The sequence below is a fragment of the Ursus maritimus genome, unplaced genomic scaffold (genome assembly GCF_017311325.1).
Source record: "Ursus maritimus isolate PB19 unplaced genomic scaffold, ASM1731132v1 scaffold_36, whole genome shotgun sequence".
NCBI lineage: Eukaryota > Metazoa > Chordata > Mammalia > Carnivora > Ursidae > Ursus > Ursus maritimus.
The window spans coordinates 8926749-8945923 of record NW_024426230.1 but is presented as its reverse complement, the minus strand read 5'-3'; the positions used below and the strand labels follow the sequence as shown (position 1 = coordinate 8945923).

Genomic DNA, 19175 nt, shown 5'->3' with positions numbered 1-19175 from the left:
AAAGAGACAATTCCTTTCCTTAACAACAAAACAACTCTGATCATCAAAAGTCACCTGTAAGCAGTAATGTAAAGTGGAGCTAGAATCCAACTGTGTGACCTCATATCTATTACTTAATTTCTCTGAGCCTGTTTCTACTTCTGTAAAACATATAATAATTGTACATATAACTCATACAGGTATGAAAATTACATGAATATACAAGTTACTTTATAGCATACTAAAATTATTATACAAATAGTAAATATTCTGTAAAAGCTGATTATTATATTAGCAAAGTATATTATTTCACCTGAGGAATAAAAAGATTAAGGGCTAGGGTCTCTTCAGACTTGCACAACATTTATTTTCTTGAAGGAATTTCATAATTAAACAAGAAATCTATGTATACATCATCTGGTTGTCAACCACAAAAATGACAGTTTCATGTTTCAAATTTAACTTAAAAAGGAAGCATCTGAAATAGCTTTCACTTAAGAATAGTCTCTTTCCATAGAAAAACCAGAGAACATCTTACACGTTGTGTATCACCTTTATCCATTACTATTACAATGCAAAACTTGTGTATTTATGATATTATAACTTAGTGGGGCTAAGCATAATGCAAAATATTCAGTTGCTATATATTTAAATTACTGTAAGTCTCACTGCAGCACAAATGTCTCCATTTTGTCATCTTTTGCAATTACCATGCAGTCTTTGTGTTTGTACGAAAAAACAATAAATGCTAATTGTAGTTTGTAAAATAAAGACTGAAATATTATTCATGAATAACTAATGTCACAAGGACAAATACTCAGTTATGAAGTATTTTCATGAAAAAACTGTTACAACATTTATTAAGTAAGGACTTACTTATATGTGCCACAGCCATGGGTTTTAAGACCTAGGGGTCCCTACTCTCATGAAGATTATCGTCTTAGGGCAATGATGTAAAAACAAACAACAACAATAACAAAAAAGCATTACTTAAGACCCAAAGACTAGCTACTTAAAGAAGATAATGTTCCTGCTAATAGATAAAAATATATTTCAGAGCGAGAAACCATAAAAAGTAGTGTTAATATACCAGAAAACCTCAAGGAATTTCTGCTGGACATAACACACTAAAACTATTCTTTGAGAGACTAACTTACAATTCCTGGCTTCTCTGGTTTTGAAAGTGTGCTATCTTCAGAATCTATTTAGGCATTCCTTGGTTAGAGTCTTTGCAATTTTTTTCCTACATTTTAGTTTTTCAATTGCCTGCTTTATTGGTACTGCACCTCCTGCTGTTGATAATCTTATTTTGCTCTTCCAATTTGCCAATGATGTGGACAAATTTGAACTCCTGTACATTGCTGGTGGAAATATAAAATGGTGAATTCACTGCGGAAAATAATTTGATAGCTCCGCAAAAAGATAAACATAGAAATTACCACATGACTCAACATTCAACTCCTGTGTATGTACCCCAAAGAAATGAAAACAGGTACTCAAAACAAATGTTTGTATATGAATGTTCACAGCAGCAGTGTTTACAATTGCCAAAGGGTGGAAACAAACTAAATGTCCGCCAACATATCAATGAATAACAAAATGTGGTAAATCCATACAATTACACATGCTACAACACAGATGAACACTATACAAAGTGACAGATGCCAGAAAAAAGGTTATATATTGTATGATCCCATATATATGAAATATTCAGGGTAAGTAAATCCATAGAGACAAAAAGCAGGTTGGTGGTTACCAGAGTCTTGGGCTATGGGAGAAATAGGGAAAGGAGTAACTACTTAATGGGTATAGTTTCCTTTAAGGTGATAGAAATCTTTGAAACTAGATAAGGTGGTGGTTGCACAACACCGTACATGCACTACGTATCACTGAACTGTACATTTTTACATGGCTGATTTTATGTCATATGAATTTTATCTCAAAAATATTTTTTAAAAAGTATCATTCTAAGTCACCTGACTTCTTTATATTCAATGCTGATAATGATGCTTATTAAAATTTTCCTCCTCTCTGGTGTTTTAGAGCATACTCTTTTGTATAGCCTATTTGCACTGAACTTTTTTTCTCACTCTGTGTACTCACCCTCAATTTCATCAACACACAGCTTACATTAATATCTATACAATGACAATTACCAAAATCTTAAGATCAAACCATTTCCCAAAGATCCATAGCCATACATTCAATGGAGTCTTGGGGCTTTTATATGGATAACCCACAGGGCACCTTAAGATTTAATAAGTACATAATATGAATTCATTACCAAAATGTCATTTCTCCTTTCTTACTACAATTTGTTTTCATTAATGGTATACCTACATTCACCCTATCAGCAATATGAGGGGTATTTCTGTGTCCTCTTTCAACCTCAGTATCTACCAGGTTTATCATACTAATTCCTCAGAGAAGCCTATCACGCCCTTTCTTTTCAATGTCTCTCCTCCACATTGCCTCTTTTTGCCTACCTTAAACTTACACTTATACTCCAAGGGTCATTTCCCAACTCCACCTTAGCACAACTATCATACAGTACTATTATACAAACTGCTATAGGGACGTCTGATTCCACCATGAAGGACTTAACTGCTATGGAAACTTCCCTCCTATAGTAAAGAACTAAAAACTGGAGAAATTATATAAAACAAGTTTTCAGACATTGCACAACAGTGATCTATTGGGGGGGGGGAGCAGTAAATAGTTAACTGTCTGAATTACCAAATTTAGTGCCTGGAAACAGTTTATAGATAGTAGTGTGGAGAGGTGGAATCACCACAGAGCACAATGGTCTACCAGAGTTGAGAAAATGGGAGACAAGAGTTCAGAAAGCATGAGAACGTCAAAATTTGAGGGGTAGAATACCAAAAAAGAGGGAGTTACACAGAGAAAGAGCCTCAGAGATGTGCCGAAAAGTCCCTGAAATCCTTGGTTGAATACTCTACATGTGAGAGGGAAAACTTCCTGAGTCCGAGGCAGAACATAGTTCAAATTCTATTCTCAAAAGACCTTTTAATATACAGGGCACTGGGTCAAGTCCTTATCTTACTGTATATATATACAAACAACAGAATAAAAGCTGCTCTGGATCCACCAAAACAAACTTACATACAAGCCTAGAAAGTATCAAAGTGATTCACAAATACTTAATACATGACAAAACAAACTGAACACTCTTTAAAAGAACACTAGAAAACTCACCTAATAATGTAAAATTCCAAGAGTCTGACATCAAAACCACCAAAAAGGCAGAAAAGTTACTCATAATTAGGAGAAAAAAAACAGAAATAGATCCAGAAATGAAATATGGCAGAATAGTAAAAAAAAAAAAAAAAAAAGCACTTTTTTTAAGTACCCTCACAAGATGTAAAGGAAAACACCAACATGATGCATAGAAAAATGACACACAGAAAAAAGAGACTTAAATGGAACTTCTGGATTTGACCATATAGGGAAAAAAAAAAAATCAGTGAACTAAAAGATACAGCAATAGATATACAGTATAATCTAAGTGAAACACAGAAAGAAAAAAGGCTTAATAAACAGCTTTAGTGAGCTGTGGGACAATTTCAAGATGTTTAACACACATGTAGCTGGAGTCTAGAAGCAGAAATATGGTGAATAAGGGGGGGGGAAGATTTCAAGAAATAATGGCCCCAAATTTTACAAATTTGAAAATTATAAACCAAAAAGATACAAGAAGCTCCAGAAACCTCAAGCACAAGTTTGTTTTTTGTTTTTTTAAAGCATACACTAGGGGCGCCTGTGGTTAAGCGTCTGCCTTCGGCTCAGGGCGTGATCCCGGCGTTATGTGATCGAGCCCCACATCAGGCTCCTCAGCTATGAGCCTGCTTCTTCCTCTCCCACTCCCCCTGCTTGTGTTCCCTCTCTCGCTGGCTGTCTCTATCTCTGTGGAATAAATAAATAAAATCTTTAAAAAAAAAAAAGCATACACTAAGAACATTTTAAATAAAACCTCTAAAAAACAGAACAACTTTAAAGGCATCTGGGAGTTGAGGGAGAAAGGAGAACACATCACATACACAGGAACATAGGAAAGAATAACAGCAGACTGCTTGTTAGATATCATGAAAAAGACAAAGCTGAATGAAACGGAAAAAAAAAAAAACAAACCCAGCAGAAAACGAAATCAATCCCATTTACAACTGCATCAAAACCCGTAAGATACCTAGCAATGAACACAACCAAAGAGGTAAAAGATCTATACTCTGAAAACTATAAAACCCTTATGAAAGAAATTGAAGAGGATGCAAAAAAATGGAAAAACATTTCCATGCTCATGGATTGGAAGAACAAACATTGTTAAAATGTCCATGCTACTTAGAGCAACCTACAGATTTAACAGAATCCCTATCAAAATACCAACAGTGTTTTTCACAAAGCTAGAACAAACAATCCTAAAATTTGTATGGAACCACAAAAGATGCCAAATAGCCAAAGCTATCCTGTAAAAGAAAAGTGGGAGGCATCACGATTACGGAGTTCAAGCTATATTACAAAGCTGCAGTCATCAAGACAGTATGGTACTGGCACAAAAACAGACACATCCATCAATGGAATGGAACAGAAAACCCAGAAATGGTCCCACAACTATATGATCAATTAATCTTTGATGAAGCAGGAAAGAATATCCAGTGGGGGGGGGGAGTGTCTCTTCATCAAATGGTATTGGAAAAACTGGACATTCACACGCAGAAAAATGAAACTGACCACTTTCTCACACCATACACAAAAATAAATTCAAACTGGATAAAAGACCTAAATGTGAGACAAGAAGCCATCAAAATCCTAGAGGAGAACACAGGTAGCAACCTCTTTGACCTCGGCAGTAGCTACTTAAAAGAAAGCCACCGGAAGCAAGGGAAACAAAAGCAAAAATGAACTACTGGGACTTCATCAAGCAAAAGCTTCTGCAGAGCAAAGGAAACAATCAACAAAACTAAAAGGCAGCCTACGGTATGGGAGAAAATATCATCTGCAAATGACATATCTGATAAAGGGTTAGTATCTAAAATATATAAAGAACTTATACAACTCAACACCCCCAAAACCAAATAATCCAATTAAAAAATAGGCAGAAGACATAAACAGACATTTCTCTAAAGAAGACATACAGATGGCTAACAGACACATGAAAAGATGCTCATCATCACTCATCATCAGGGAATCCTCCCTGTCAGAATGGCTAAAATCAGAAACACAAGAAACAAGTGTTCATGAGGATGTGGAGAAAAAGGAACCCATGGGCACTGCTGGTGGGAATGCAAACTGGTATAGCAACTCTGGGACAGTATGGAGGTTCCTCAAAAAGTTAAAAATAGAATTACCACCCTACAATCCTCAACTGCACTCTGGGTACCCAAAAAATACAAAAACACAAATTCAAAGGGATACATGACCCCAACGTTTATTGCAGCATTAGTTGTAACAGCCAAATTACGGAAGCAGCCCAAGTGTTCACTAACAGATGAATTCATAAAGTACCGATATGTGTATATATTACAATGGAATATTATTCTGCCATAAAAAGGAATGAAATTTTGCCATTTGCAACACACAGCTAGAATTAGAGAGTAAAATGCTAGGCAAAATAAGTCCGAGAAAGACAAATACCATATGATTTCACCTATATGTGGAATTTAAGAAACAGAACAAACGAGCAAAGGAAAAAAAAAGGGAGAGAAAGACAAACCAAGAAACAGACTCTTCACTATAGAAAACAAACTGACGGTTATCAGAAGGGAGGTAGGTTGGGGGATGGGTGAAATAAGTGATGGGGATTAAGTAGTGCATGTCGTGAAGAGCACTGGGTGATGTATGGAATGGTTGAATCACTATATTGTACACCTGAAACTAATATAACACTGTATGTTAACTACACAGAAATTTTTTTTAAATTGCAGAAGTAAAACGTACAACAATAGAACAAGGGATGGAAGGTTAAACATACTGTTACTAGGTTCTAAATTATACATTATAGTGGTGTAATATTTGACAGTGAGCTGTGATTAAAGATATATATTTCAAATACTAGCATACCACTAAAAAGACCTAAGACAGATATAACTGATAACCCGAATATGGGTTAAAACAGAATTTTTTAAATATTCAATCAATCCAAAAGATGGCAGGAAAAAAAGAAAAAAGGAATAATAATCACATGGACAAAAAGAAAAATAGGATGGGAGATTTAAAACCAATTATATTGATAATTGTATTAAAAACCAATGATCTAATAAACACTCCAATGAACACAAATGAATTATCAAACCCAATGATATGCTGCCTACAAGAAGCTACATTAAATATAAAGATACAAATAGGCTACAAGGATTGAAAAGACATACCACACAAACATTACTCAAGGAAAATATCATTGACTTTTTATACAAAGTGGCTATATTATACAAAGTAGACTTAAGAAGGAATATTATAAAGCATAAAGTGAATGCTTTATAATAACAGCTCAGTTCATTAAGCAGACAATGCTAAATGTATATGCCAACTAAAAGAATTTCAAAACACATGAAGCAAAACCTAACAGAACTAAAAAGGAGAAAGACCTATATAATCATGACTGCAGATTTCAATAGTATTCTTTAAGTTATTAAAAAAAAGTCAAAAGTCAACAAAAAAATCAGTAAGGATCTATGAGACTTCTTAAAGAATGTGACCTAACTCCCATTTACAGAACGCTTTACCCAACAGCTTAATAAAACATTCTGTTCAAGGTCCCATGGAACATTCTTCGAAATAAGACTATATTCTGGGCTATAAAACAATCTAAATAAACTTACAGTGAAACCAAACTGCTAGTTTTCCAACTACAATAGAATTAAACTAGAAATGAGTAACAGAAAGATACCTGGAAAATATTTAGAACAAAAATATTTCTGGGGAGCCTGGGTGGCTCAGTCGGTTAAGTGTCTGCTTTCGGCCCAGGTCATGATCCCAGTGTCCTGGGACTGAGCCCCACATTGGGCTCCTTGCTCAGTGGGGAACCTGCTTCTCCCTCTCCCTCTGCCTGCTGCTCCCCCTGCTGTGCTCTCTCTCTAGTAAATAATAAATAAAATCTTGAAAAAAAAAAAAGAAAAAGAAAATACTTCTAAAATAACTGAGTTAAATAAAAAAAAAAATCAAAAGGGAAATTACAGACTATTCCACACTGAATGCAAATGTAAACATAGCAAAATCTGTGGTATTAGAATAATGCTTAGAGGAAAATATTAAACATTAAATGTTATAGTAAAGATTGGTCAAAATCATTAATCTAGGCTTCTACTTTAAGACACTATAAAGAAGCCAAATAAAAGCAGAAAAAAGGGAATTAAAAGTAGAATTCACTGAATTAAAAAACAGACAAAAGACCGGAAACAAAAATCAATAAAACCAAAAGTTGGTTCTTCGAAAAAATCAGTAATATTGATAAACAGCTCATGAGAAGGGAAAAAAAGATACAAATTAGTGACACAAAATCAAAAGAGAAGACATCACTACAGATGCTACAGGCGTTAAAACACTGATAAGGAGATTTATAAACAACCTTATTCCACCTTGGATGAAATGGACAAGCTCCTTGAAAGACACACAAAAAAACCAAAGCTTACTCAAGAAATCAAAAATCTGTACAGCCCTGTATCTACTTAAAATTTTTAATCCATAGTTAAAAACCTCCTCATAAATAAAATTCCAGGTCCAAACAGTTTCAACTGGTGAATTATACTAAAATTTAAGAAAGAAATATTACCAATTCTGTACAAACTTTTTAGAAAACAGACTCAAGTCTGTGATGCCAGTTTTACTCTGATAACCAGAGCCAGACAAAGACAATGCATGTAAAGAAAACTATAGACCAATATTCCTCAGGAAGCAGAAATCCTTAACATTTCAATAAACTGAATCCAGCAATATATTAAAAAGACAAAACATTATGACCGAGTGGTATTTATCCCAGGGATGCAAGTTTAGTTTAACATTTGAAGATCAATTAATAAAATTTACTATATAAGCAGACTTTAAAAAGAGCCATATGATCACCTCAACAGATGAAAAAAAAAATCACATGACAAAATCGACATCCATTTTTGATACAAGGAAACAAGAATAGAAGGGAACTTCTCAACCTGATAAAGAGCATCTACAAAAACCCCCAACAGCAAGCTATCAATTATCATTATACTTCACGATGAAACACTGGATGCTTTTTGGGGTGATGAAAATGCTCTATAGCTTGATTGTGGTGGTGCTTAAATGACTGCAGAGTTATCAAAACTCACTGTACAATTAAAATTGGCAAACTTCACTGTATGTATATCATCAATGAAGATGAATTTTAAAACTACCATAATGGCTTCTTCAAGGCTGTTTAAAAAGTTTAGTCCTTTAAACAAGGCCTGCTGATTGATTATAACAGTAAAAGTACTGCTCATTTACACCACTATGTCTATGAATCCCCAAACAACAAAGTACGAGACTTTTAAATAGTTAAGTAACTGATAAATATTTACATTATACGTAAAACCTTCAAAAGATGGTTGTGCTCAAAAAATGGGCAGAAGATATGAACAGACACTTTTCCAATGAAGACATACAAATGGCTAACAGACACATGAAAAAATGTTCAAAATCATTAGCCATCAAGGAAATTCAAATCAAAACCACACTGAGATACCACCTTACGCCAGTTAGAATGGCAAAAATAGACAAGGCAAGAAACAACAATTGTTGGAGAGGATGTGGAGAAAGGGGATCCCTCCTACATTGTTGGTGGGAATGCAAGTTGGTACAGCCACTCTGGAAAACAGTGTGGAGGTCCCTTAAAAAGTTAAAAATTGAGCTACCCTATGATCCAGCCATTGCACTACTGGGTATTTACCCCAAAGATACAGACGTAGTGAAGAGAAGGGCCATATGCACCCCAATGTTCATAGCAGCAATGTCCACAATAGCTAAATTGTGGAAGGAGCCGAGATGCCCTTCAACAGATGACTGGATTAAGAAGCTGTGGTCCATATATACGATGGAATATTACTCAGCTATCAGAAAGAACGAATTCTCAACATTTGCTACAACATGGACGGCACTGGAGGAGATAATGCTAAGTGAAATAAGTCAAGCAGAGAAACCCAGGGGAGCCCTGCTTTCCAGGTGCCCCCCCCCCCAAAGGCAGCCAGTACATGCATGAGCGACGTGGAAGCTCTTGGAGCCCGGAGGAGCCCCAGATGACATCCCATGGACCAGAAAATTCACCTCGTGGAGTCTAGTCAACCCTCAGATTTAAGAGAGATCAAAAAAAAAAAAAAAAAAAAGATGGTTGTGCTACAAGTGCATATTGGGAATTCAATATTGAACTCAAGCAACTGAGAATTTTCTGCTAAAACTCATCAGCATTAATCAGTAAAATCAAATACACTACCACTACCACCACAAAAGAAATGGGCTTTAATCTTCTATATGACAATTCTTATGATCTTATGATACCTTAGTACACTTCTAACAAAGCACTTAAATATATAAATTACCTGTCAGTTAACTGAATTAATTCAAATTATGCTAAGAATTGGGGTATAATTTCATTTTACCTTACACTTGGAATTCATTCATTTTCCTCATACCAAATCACTCAATTACCATGAAAATTATTCAAGAAATGGGAATTTTTAATTATAAAAATAAATGTACAAAATGCTATCTATTATTACTTTATTTTCTAATTACTAAAGAAAAATATTTCCTAATTTCTCAGTCATATCCATAAAGCCAAATTATTTTACTATAGCAAATGAGAATTCTTTAAGCTCAATGCAGAAAGCTAATATTTTAAGAAACTTTGCACTTCTACCACGCTAAAGATGGAAAGAAATATAGACAAGAAATCTGGCTAAAACACTTTGTTGAAGGAAAAAAACAAATGATTAAGAGTGTATCCAAATGTAGGCTCTATAAATTAACACTTATTAATGGAACAGGGAAGATATAGGCTATTTCAACTATAATACTAGCAGATAACAGTTATTGTCCCATATTCCATCCCCTTATTAAAACTTAAAGTCAGCACTTCTCACCAAACAGTCAACCCAATTAGGTATAGAACTGTACATCCAAGTAAAAATGAGCTTGACATTTTAGACAGGACAGATATCCTAGTTTTGTCTTTTAAACAATGCTTCTTTATCAAAGAAGATCATTAAGAATAAAATTAAGATGGAATTAGTTCATGTTTTCAAACCATTAAATTTTGTAGTCCATTCAATTACTGAGGTTTCATGATTAACTCATGTTTTTAAATGCACATAAACATGATAATATTCTACCTCTATTCCTCAATTTTGACTACTCCAGCCCCCAGGTAATAGTTCACATTGGACAAAGTAAACAACACAGGCTGGTTTTTAAAATAATGAGGGTATCTGCACCCTCCTTAAAAATACAACTCAAACCATATAAAGCACATCAAGATAGTGCTGCTGAATAAATATTAACATCTCAAACAAGCAGCCTTTCATACATTTATAAATACTGCTATGAAATTTGAAATAAAAATTCATGTGTAAAATGGGTAATAGAAATAGTACTAGACTTAAAAAAATTGAAAACTTTCAAATTATTTAAAATCATAACTATGATTAAGTAGTAGCATAATTTAATAATCAAGTTATCCTAAATTCCAGAGTAAGGTAAGTAACATTTTAGCCTTCGACTTACCCATTTATTAGAGAAGTCCAACAAAAACATTAATGGCGAACAACAGCTTTTTTCAAATATCAGATAGTTATGTCTAGAGTTGATACTCAAGACAATCAAACCTAAGAAGAACTATATACACACCTCTATCAAAATTTAGCTTTTATGAATCATGAACATTTGACAAACTGTTAGTATAGCAAAAGTGAAATTTTAAATTACATCTCTTGCAATGATAATTCTATCCTACCTGTATCTTCAATAAATTCCACACATTTTTCAACAAATAGTGGTATGGGCTTCTCCGCTGTAACCAGATCCTGGAGGGGCATCCCAAAGTAATTACTTTCCCAATTCCTACGTGTTGGTGGATTGAAGTTCTTAGTTTTCTTTTTCTGCTATAAGAAAACATATTCAAGTTAAAACTATTAAAATTCCCTTCAGAATAACATTCGTATTTAGTCATGTAAATACACATTTTGTATCAAAGTAAGTATTTAAAAGCCACATCTAACCTAAATGACCACCAATATGGGACTCAGTCAAATTCTGCTAAAAGCAACAACTTGAGCAATGGAAAGAAACAAAACATGAACAGAGAAAAAAATGACTGACTAGAAAGAATATTCCTTTTGGAAAATAGGAAAGTGGATAGGTAGGGAAATTAGAAAACATCATTTTTCAATGTCCACTCAAAGGAAAAGTTGGAAGTAAGCAATGCTCAATTTAGTTTAGCTGTAGTCTAATTCTATTTGGTCTTTGGGGCAGGTCCAAGTGAGGTTTTTGTGCATAGCTGTATTTGTAAGAACAAAATATAGCTTTAGTTATTGATTATACAATGAAACTATGTAACTTCATGAATTTTAGTCCCATTATTTGTCCCTTATTTTCCCACTTTCTTCTTATCTACTATTTCTTAAATGTTAAGATAATTTTCTTAAGTAATGGCTAAAACATTTTCACAATAGGAAAAACAAAATGAAATACTAATTTTCAGAGTTTAACCTCAATCTAGTACTGGGAGAAAATGGGTTCTTAAACAAGGAGTGAACATCTCAAAAAGGAGGTACTGTCTAGAATTCAATTGCTGAGGAGATTCTGAGTCAATTTTTCTGGAGTAGGATATTGTAAGCATCTCCAAAGATAATTCTATTATGCATCCCTAGTTGAGAATCTCTAAAATAAAGGAAGATGAGTAAATTTTCAGAAATTCAAAGATGTTAGAGCATTTTTATTGTTCTCTTTTCAGTTTATCTACAAACTTATTTTCTCTGATAAATCACGAACGTATACAAATTTGTCGTTAAGTATCATTACTGACTTGTAAATAGGATAAAAGCATACGATTTCTTTTCAGAAGGGGGGGATAGGAGAGGGAGGACAGGAGAGCTTTCTACGCCTAAAGCAATACTCATCTTAATTTCCCATTCTTTATGAAGGAGTCTTTCCTTTGGATGGATTCCCCAATGTATTCTTCCAAGTCTCTGACTATCTTGAATAATTACCTAAGTCCTTCCTTCATTTCGACTTCAGGCTGCTCCACCTAGCAAACTTCCGGAGCTCATGAAATCCAATTTCTATATCCTCATGTACTATATCTCAAGGATATGGATTATATACAACCCTGATATGTACAGATCACATATAATATAACTAGGTATCTGGAATGTTGCCAACAAAGCACTGGAATGTTTGATCTGGCTCAAAACCTAAACACACGAAGCCAAGTAGTGTGGATCCTTACTCCTTAAATAATCCTTCCACTACCACCACCACCAAAACAGAACAACATGAAAGGAAGTGGAAATGAAAACACTTAGGTAGGACAGTGGCTGAGTCCTCTTTCTCAGGAACATTAAGGTGCTTTCTAGCCTGCAAACTACCAGGTGCAAAATTTGATTAGAAAACTGAAAACTATGGCAAAGATGGATGTATTTTGTTTAAAGAGATAATACAGCAATGAAAGAGATTACACTTCGGAAGATAAATTTAAAAGAGGAATGTTGGCCTATGACAGAAGCAACAGAAACAAATGATAAAAAGATCTGAATAGATCTTTGCCACCTGAAGAACACAGTTACAAGAAAAGTAAGCTAGCTGGTCCTAAATGTTCTAGTCAACTCTTAAGAAATCCTCTTTTTAATACTGCCTTTTAGGAACCAATCTAAACTCTCAGATGACTCTGAAAACATTCCACCCTTATCCTTGGGATCATAGGAAAGAAGAAAAAAAATGAAGTGTAAACTTTATCTATTAAGCAATTAATACTTGACTAAAATTGGGAGGGTGAAGACAAGGAAACAAAATAAGGTAGATTCTCTGGCTTATGCTCAGGGAACATCCTCCAAGGTCTATAAAATTACAAGGGCAAATTATTTAATTCTGTGGTTATACCAAGATTCAGGGCTAGTAATGTAAGGTAATGAAAGGCTAAGTGTCTTGTAGCATGGAATTTCTGGCAAACTCTAAAGGGATAATTTACTAACAAAGAACTGCCCTGACAGCTCAGGTTATAATTCATATATATTAGGAGGAAAAAAAACGAAGAAGTTATGTGATTTTACTAATTTTTCTACTAACTGGCACTGATATAAAAAAATATTCTATGCAGATAAGGTTTTGGATTAGACATTCCTATACTAGTTTTTATGATGAATAAAAATGTATATAATTCTTTTTTCTAATAATGATAGGTCTTAATCATCAGAATTCAGGGAGTTCTTTCAAATATGTGAATTTTGAAAAATTCTACATAATTCTGATATACATCCCTTAGTTAAGAGTTGCTGATCTATAGCTATACATTTATACCAATTCAAAATGAATTTTGTAAGTTAAAGTAAGGTTAAATGATTAAAACCGCTATAAAATGCCATCAAGATTCTCTGAAATGCAAGAAAAGGATGAGGAGTATAGTTATTTGGTAATTATTTCCATAACTTTTGAAGAAGCACTGTCAGAAACGGCAGTCCCCAATTAAATAATTATGCCAGCAGGAAAACATCTGATTTATAACCCAACTTTTGATTCATACTACAGTCACACTATCTTTATTTCTGCTTAAATGCAAATGCCCAGTCTTATTTTTCTGGCCACTCAGGCAAATCTCATGTCATGTCAGCTACGAATGAATACCCACAGTAAAATAAACATTCCATTCACAAATAATGTATACAGTGTTATCAATTAAGTGTTCAGCAGACATTCAACTATCATTTAGTATAAGAAAACAGGATCAGGAAAAGGTATGTAAATAGCTCTTTCTAGAAACTGCCCTACCACTCCAGTAATATCAGCAATACAACAAAGGAGGGAATCTAAGCAACATCCTCAAATAAATACTGTAATCAATAACATTTAAAAAACATACCACAACTGCTTCTTTCGCAACCAACTGAAGAAAAAAAGCAGGTAAGGAGGCTTTCAAAGAGCCAATACAGTAAACAAGAAAACTTGATATTTTCTAATTCTCTTAAATTTAAGATAAGATTCTTGGAGGGGGAAAAAATCGAAAAATGAGACAAAAGGAAGCAAAATGTAAAGAAACTAGAGAGAAAAAACCCATTAAAGAAATGAAAAGCTCTTCAATAAAAGACTCCATGTAACTGTAAAGATCAGAATAAAGTGAAAAAGATATCAGAGTTCCCCTTTACTGTATCATTCCTATGACACATTCCAAAAAATACTTTTGCTTCCATTTTAAAGAGTCTCAATTCTCCTTTCCTTAGCTATTTGCCCCATAATGCTATTTCCTTTTGCAAATACTGCAAAAGTCATATATATTAGATGTTTTTAATTCCCGCTTATATGTACTCAAATTAGTCTATTATCCTCATCATTCCATTAATCTGTTCTTATTAAGGTCACCAATTGATTGTTTTGCAACAGTTCGTTCCCAACTTTCATCTTTACTTGATCTTTCAGCAGTCACTCTCTTCACTGGACTTTGAGAACAGCACTTATATTACCTCACTCACTCTCCCCTTACTATGTCTTCTCTGCTGGTCCCTCTTAGCCATCCTTGTAATTCTGTGAAAACCCCAGGCCTCAGTCCCTGACCATCTTTTTTTCTTAACATCTATACCCACCCTCTTCATATTGTTATCCATCTGCTGATAACCCAAATACTTCCAGCTCAGCTTTTTCACCTGAACTCTAGATTCATTTGAAACATTCTACTGGACATCTTATTTTCACTTCAGTGTCTAAGAAAGATCTCTTTCTTAACATGTGCAAAACTAAACTGATGATTTCCTTAAAATGTTCCCCAACTGCAGCCTTATCCATCTCAGATGCTGACAATTCGATCCTTTAGTACCTCAGGCTAAAAATCTTGGGAGTTATCTTTGATTCCCCTTTTTCTCTCATACCCTACTTCCAATTGCCAAGCAAATGTATTAGATATAGAATCTAACTACTTCTTAATGCTATCATTTCATACATCTAGATTATTACATCAACTGCTCAATCCATTCCCCCCTGGTTTTACCACTGTCCCCTCAGACTATTCTCAACAGAACAGCCAAAATGATAGTGGCTGCCTAAATAGCAGCCTACAAGGCCATATACTATACAGCCAGCATGCCTTGGAGTCTGCTCTTTGTATTCCAACTTCATTTCCCTCTACTTTCTTCATCATTTACTCCTTTCTCCAGCCATATGGCTTACTTGCTGTTTTAACATGCCAGGCATGCTTCTGACTTAAGAGTTTTTTTTAATACTGGCTGTTCCCTTTACCATTTCAATGAAGCCTACAGTGACTACCCTATTAACAACTGTAATCTTAATCCCTGTCTTCTAGCTCCTGTCCAGTATTCCCAATCCTCTTTACTGCTGTTTCTATCTATAACACTACATTCTCTATGTATTATTATTACTGTTATTATTACTTGGTGTCCCCTACAATTTAAGCTTCACAAAAGGAAAGGGATTTTTATCTGCTTTGTTCATCAACATACTCCAAAGATCTGAAATACTGCCTGTAAAAAAGAGCAAAGTACAAAAGGATTTGAGGTCTCTTGAAATAACACCAATATGTAGATTAAATGATCTCATTATGTACTAGGAAGATATCAAATAGGAGTGAACCATCAAGTTACAGACATACCATATTCAACTCAGTAAGTTTCAAAGAATCTTAGAAGCATCCAGGCAGAAGAAATAAAGAACAACAGTAGAGGGAATATATCAGGCTAGCTTTAAAGTTTTCAGGAAAACTGGGAAGTCAGAAGACTCATCTATAGGGATATTCACGGGAAAAGAATTGTCAAGAATTCTTAGCTAGTATGTCAATTCGGATGTACGTTAACAATCAACTATAAATTTTTTTAAAGTTCTCAAATATGTAATACTATTTAAATAACAGCACAAACCCCTGAAAAGAAACACGTGATGAAATAAAATAATAAAAAGCTTTTATGTGGAGAATTTGTGCTATGGAAGAAAGAATGAACATTTTTATATAGTTACACATAGAACTAATCTTAAATTACAGTGGAATGGCTATATAATAAAATAGATTCTACAATTTTGTGGCTCAAGCTACAAAATGTAAAAATAATTTGGTAAGAGGCCAAAATCAAAGGCCTCAATATACCCTAAAAGAGAAGGGGGAAAAAAATAAGAGATCGTGTAATTATGCTAATGCATGACAGAGTATCATGACAGACTACTGGGAGAGATAAGAATGATAAACTGAAACAGAGGTTCAATACATATTTAATGACAAAAAATAAACAGCACACAAACTAACAGTTTCTTCTTTTTTCTTTTTCTTTCTTACGTTTTCCCCCCACCTGAAGTGGAATAAAAATAAGGAACAAGACAAAAGCAAACTGATAGTTACAAAAATAAATATAAATGGAGTAAGATCAACTAAAGAAGATTCTCAGACTTGGTACAAAACTAAACCCAACTAGGGGTGCCTGGGTGGCTTAACTGACAGAGCGTCTGCCTTTGGCTCAAGTCATGATCTCAGGGTCCTGGGACCCAGCCCTGAGTTGGGAATCCCTGCCAGGTTGGGAGCATGCTTCTCCCTCTCCTCCTGCTTGTGCTCTTGATCACTCTCTCCTCTCTCTCATAAATAAAATGTTAAAAAACAAAAAGCTCAACTAAACAGATCCCATTTAAACAAAGGGATTCCTGAGAGTTGAAAATAAAAGGATAGGAAATGTAATGACTTTTTTTTTTTTAAAGAGCAATGTTAAATTGGAGTTGCCTTCACGGAAAATGCTTTGAACTATACAGATACCCTATTCTCTATTCCTTGTCTCCTGTGACATTAATTTTTAATTTAAATTCAATACTGATACTTGTCATCTTTAAAAACAAACATGAAAACCCTCCTCTAACCCCACGCTGACCTCTAGCTACTACCCCAATTCTTGCTTTCCACCCCCCTTGGCTTTTTAAGTTTTTATTTTAAGTTTTTAGTCTAATTCCAGTTAATCAACATACAATGTTATATATTAGTTTCAGCTGTCTTGCTCCCTTTTGTAGCAAAACTTCTTGGAGGTGCCATCTACATCTACTATCTACTTTTCACATCTAGTTCACTCTTCAATCTACCTCCATCAGGGCTTTCTCTTCCATTCTATTTAACTGCTTGTCAAGATCAGATACTTCTACACTATCAAATTAAAAAGAAACATTTCTCTTCACCCTTCTTGATTTCTCTAGAAACATTGTCTCCTGACAACTACTTCCTTAACCACTTGCTCTCTTGGCTCCCATTTCATTACTCTTTGCTCAAAGGATTCCTTTTTCAGTTTCACCTGCCAACAACTCTTCCTGGTTTACCCAAACTCGGTTGTGAGCCCTCCATTCTTCTCTCACTATACTCTATATCCTTAGGTGAATTTATCTAATCCCTAGTTTTAAATCCTGATGCCTCTTTTTCTAAGTACCAGATTCATACACCTAACTTTTATACTTTCATTGGGACCTTGACATAGGTATTTTAAACATAACCTTAAAAGCACAAAATAGATGTCTTGATTTTCTCTGGTCTGAAAGCTTACCCCCTTGTCTTCACTATCTCAGTAAATCTACCCAGTTGCTTAGACCATAAATCTAGGAGTTGATCTTGATTTTCCCTCTTCCCTTACTCTCCACAGCAACTGCATAAGCAGCCCTACTGGAATGACTTCCAAAATATTATGTAGAAACTGTCCACTTTTCCCTTTCTTGGCACCTGTACTGGCAAAATACCTAGCACACGATAAACAGATGTTCAGTAAACACTGACAGAAGCATACAAAATTACAGGAACCAGAGAAGGGCTTTACCATATAAGATTTCGGTTAATAAATACACAAAGTACCATTTGTTGGTTTATTTACCTGTCTATGGAAAGTTTCATTATACCAAATTCTTCCTACTACAGGAGTCACTATATAGGTATACCTAAACTTAAGCATCCAAACCTAATAAAATCAGGATTCATACAAAATAATGATTACACATCATAAAATTACAAGAAAAATTAAAGAGCCAACTCTATGTGAATTCATTTGGATATAAGGTGCTGTACTTTCTTTTTTAATTTAAATTCAATTAATTAACATATAATGTATTATTAGTTTCAGAGGTAGAGGTCAGTGATTCATCAGTTATATAATTCCCAGTGCTCATTATATCACATGCCCTCCTTACTGTACATCACCAATTAACGCACCATCCCCCTTCCCCTCCAGCAACCCTATTTCCCATAGTTAAGAGTCTCTTATGGTTTGTCTCCCTCCCTGATTTCATCTTGTTTTATTTTTCCCTCTCATCCCCTATGATCCTGTTTTGTTTCTTAAATCCCACGAGTGAGATCACATAATTGTCTTTCTCTGATTTATTTCGCTTAGCACAGTACCCTCTAGTTCCATCCATGTCATAGCAAATGGCAAGATTTCATTTTTTTTAAATGACTGCATAATATTCCACTGTGTATATATACACACATATACACATGGGTGCGCACGTACTACATCTTTATGCATTCATCTGGACATCATTGACATCTGGGCTCTTTCCATAGTTCGGCTATTGTGAACATTGTGGACATTGCTGCTATAAACATCAGGGTGCAAGTGCCCTTTCGGATTACTACTTTTGTATCTTTGGGGTAAATACCCAGTAGGGGAACTGCTGGATCATAGGGTAGCGCTATTTTCAACTTTTTGAGGAACCTCCATACTGTTTTCCAGAGCGGCTGCACCTGCTTGCTTTCTCACCAACAGCGTAGGAGGGTTCCCCTTTTTCTGCATCCCTGCTAACATCTGTCATTTCCTGACTTAATTTTAGCCATTCTGACTGGTGTGACGTGGTATCTCATTGTGGTTTTGATTTATATTTCCCTGATGCCGAGTGATCTGAACACTTTTCATATGTCTGTTGACCATTTGGATGTCTTCTTTGGAGAAGTATCTGTTCACGTCTTCTGCCCATTTCTTGTTTGCATTTATTTGCTCTTTGGGAGTTAAGTTTGG

The 19175-nt window shown here is 34.7% G+C and overlaps 1 protein-coding gene across 1 annotated transcript in view; it reads right to left on the bottom strand.

Moving 5' to 3' along the window:
- ARHGAP5 (Rho GTPase activating protein 5) overlaps positions 1-19175 on the bottom strand; it is a 77778-nt gene that overhangs the window by 23233 nt on the left and 35370 nt on the right. Inside the window, exon 3 of the mRNA XM_040620820.1 lies at positions 10949-11096. Within this exon, the coding sequence (XP_040476754.1) occupies positions 10949-11096 (148 nt within the window). The remainder of the gene's footprint in view (positions 1-10948; positions 11097-19175) is intronic.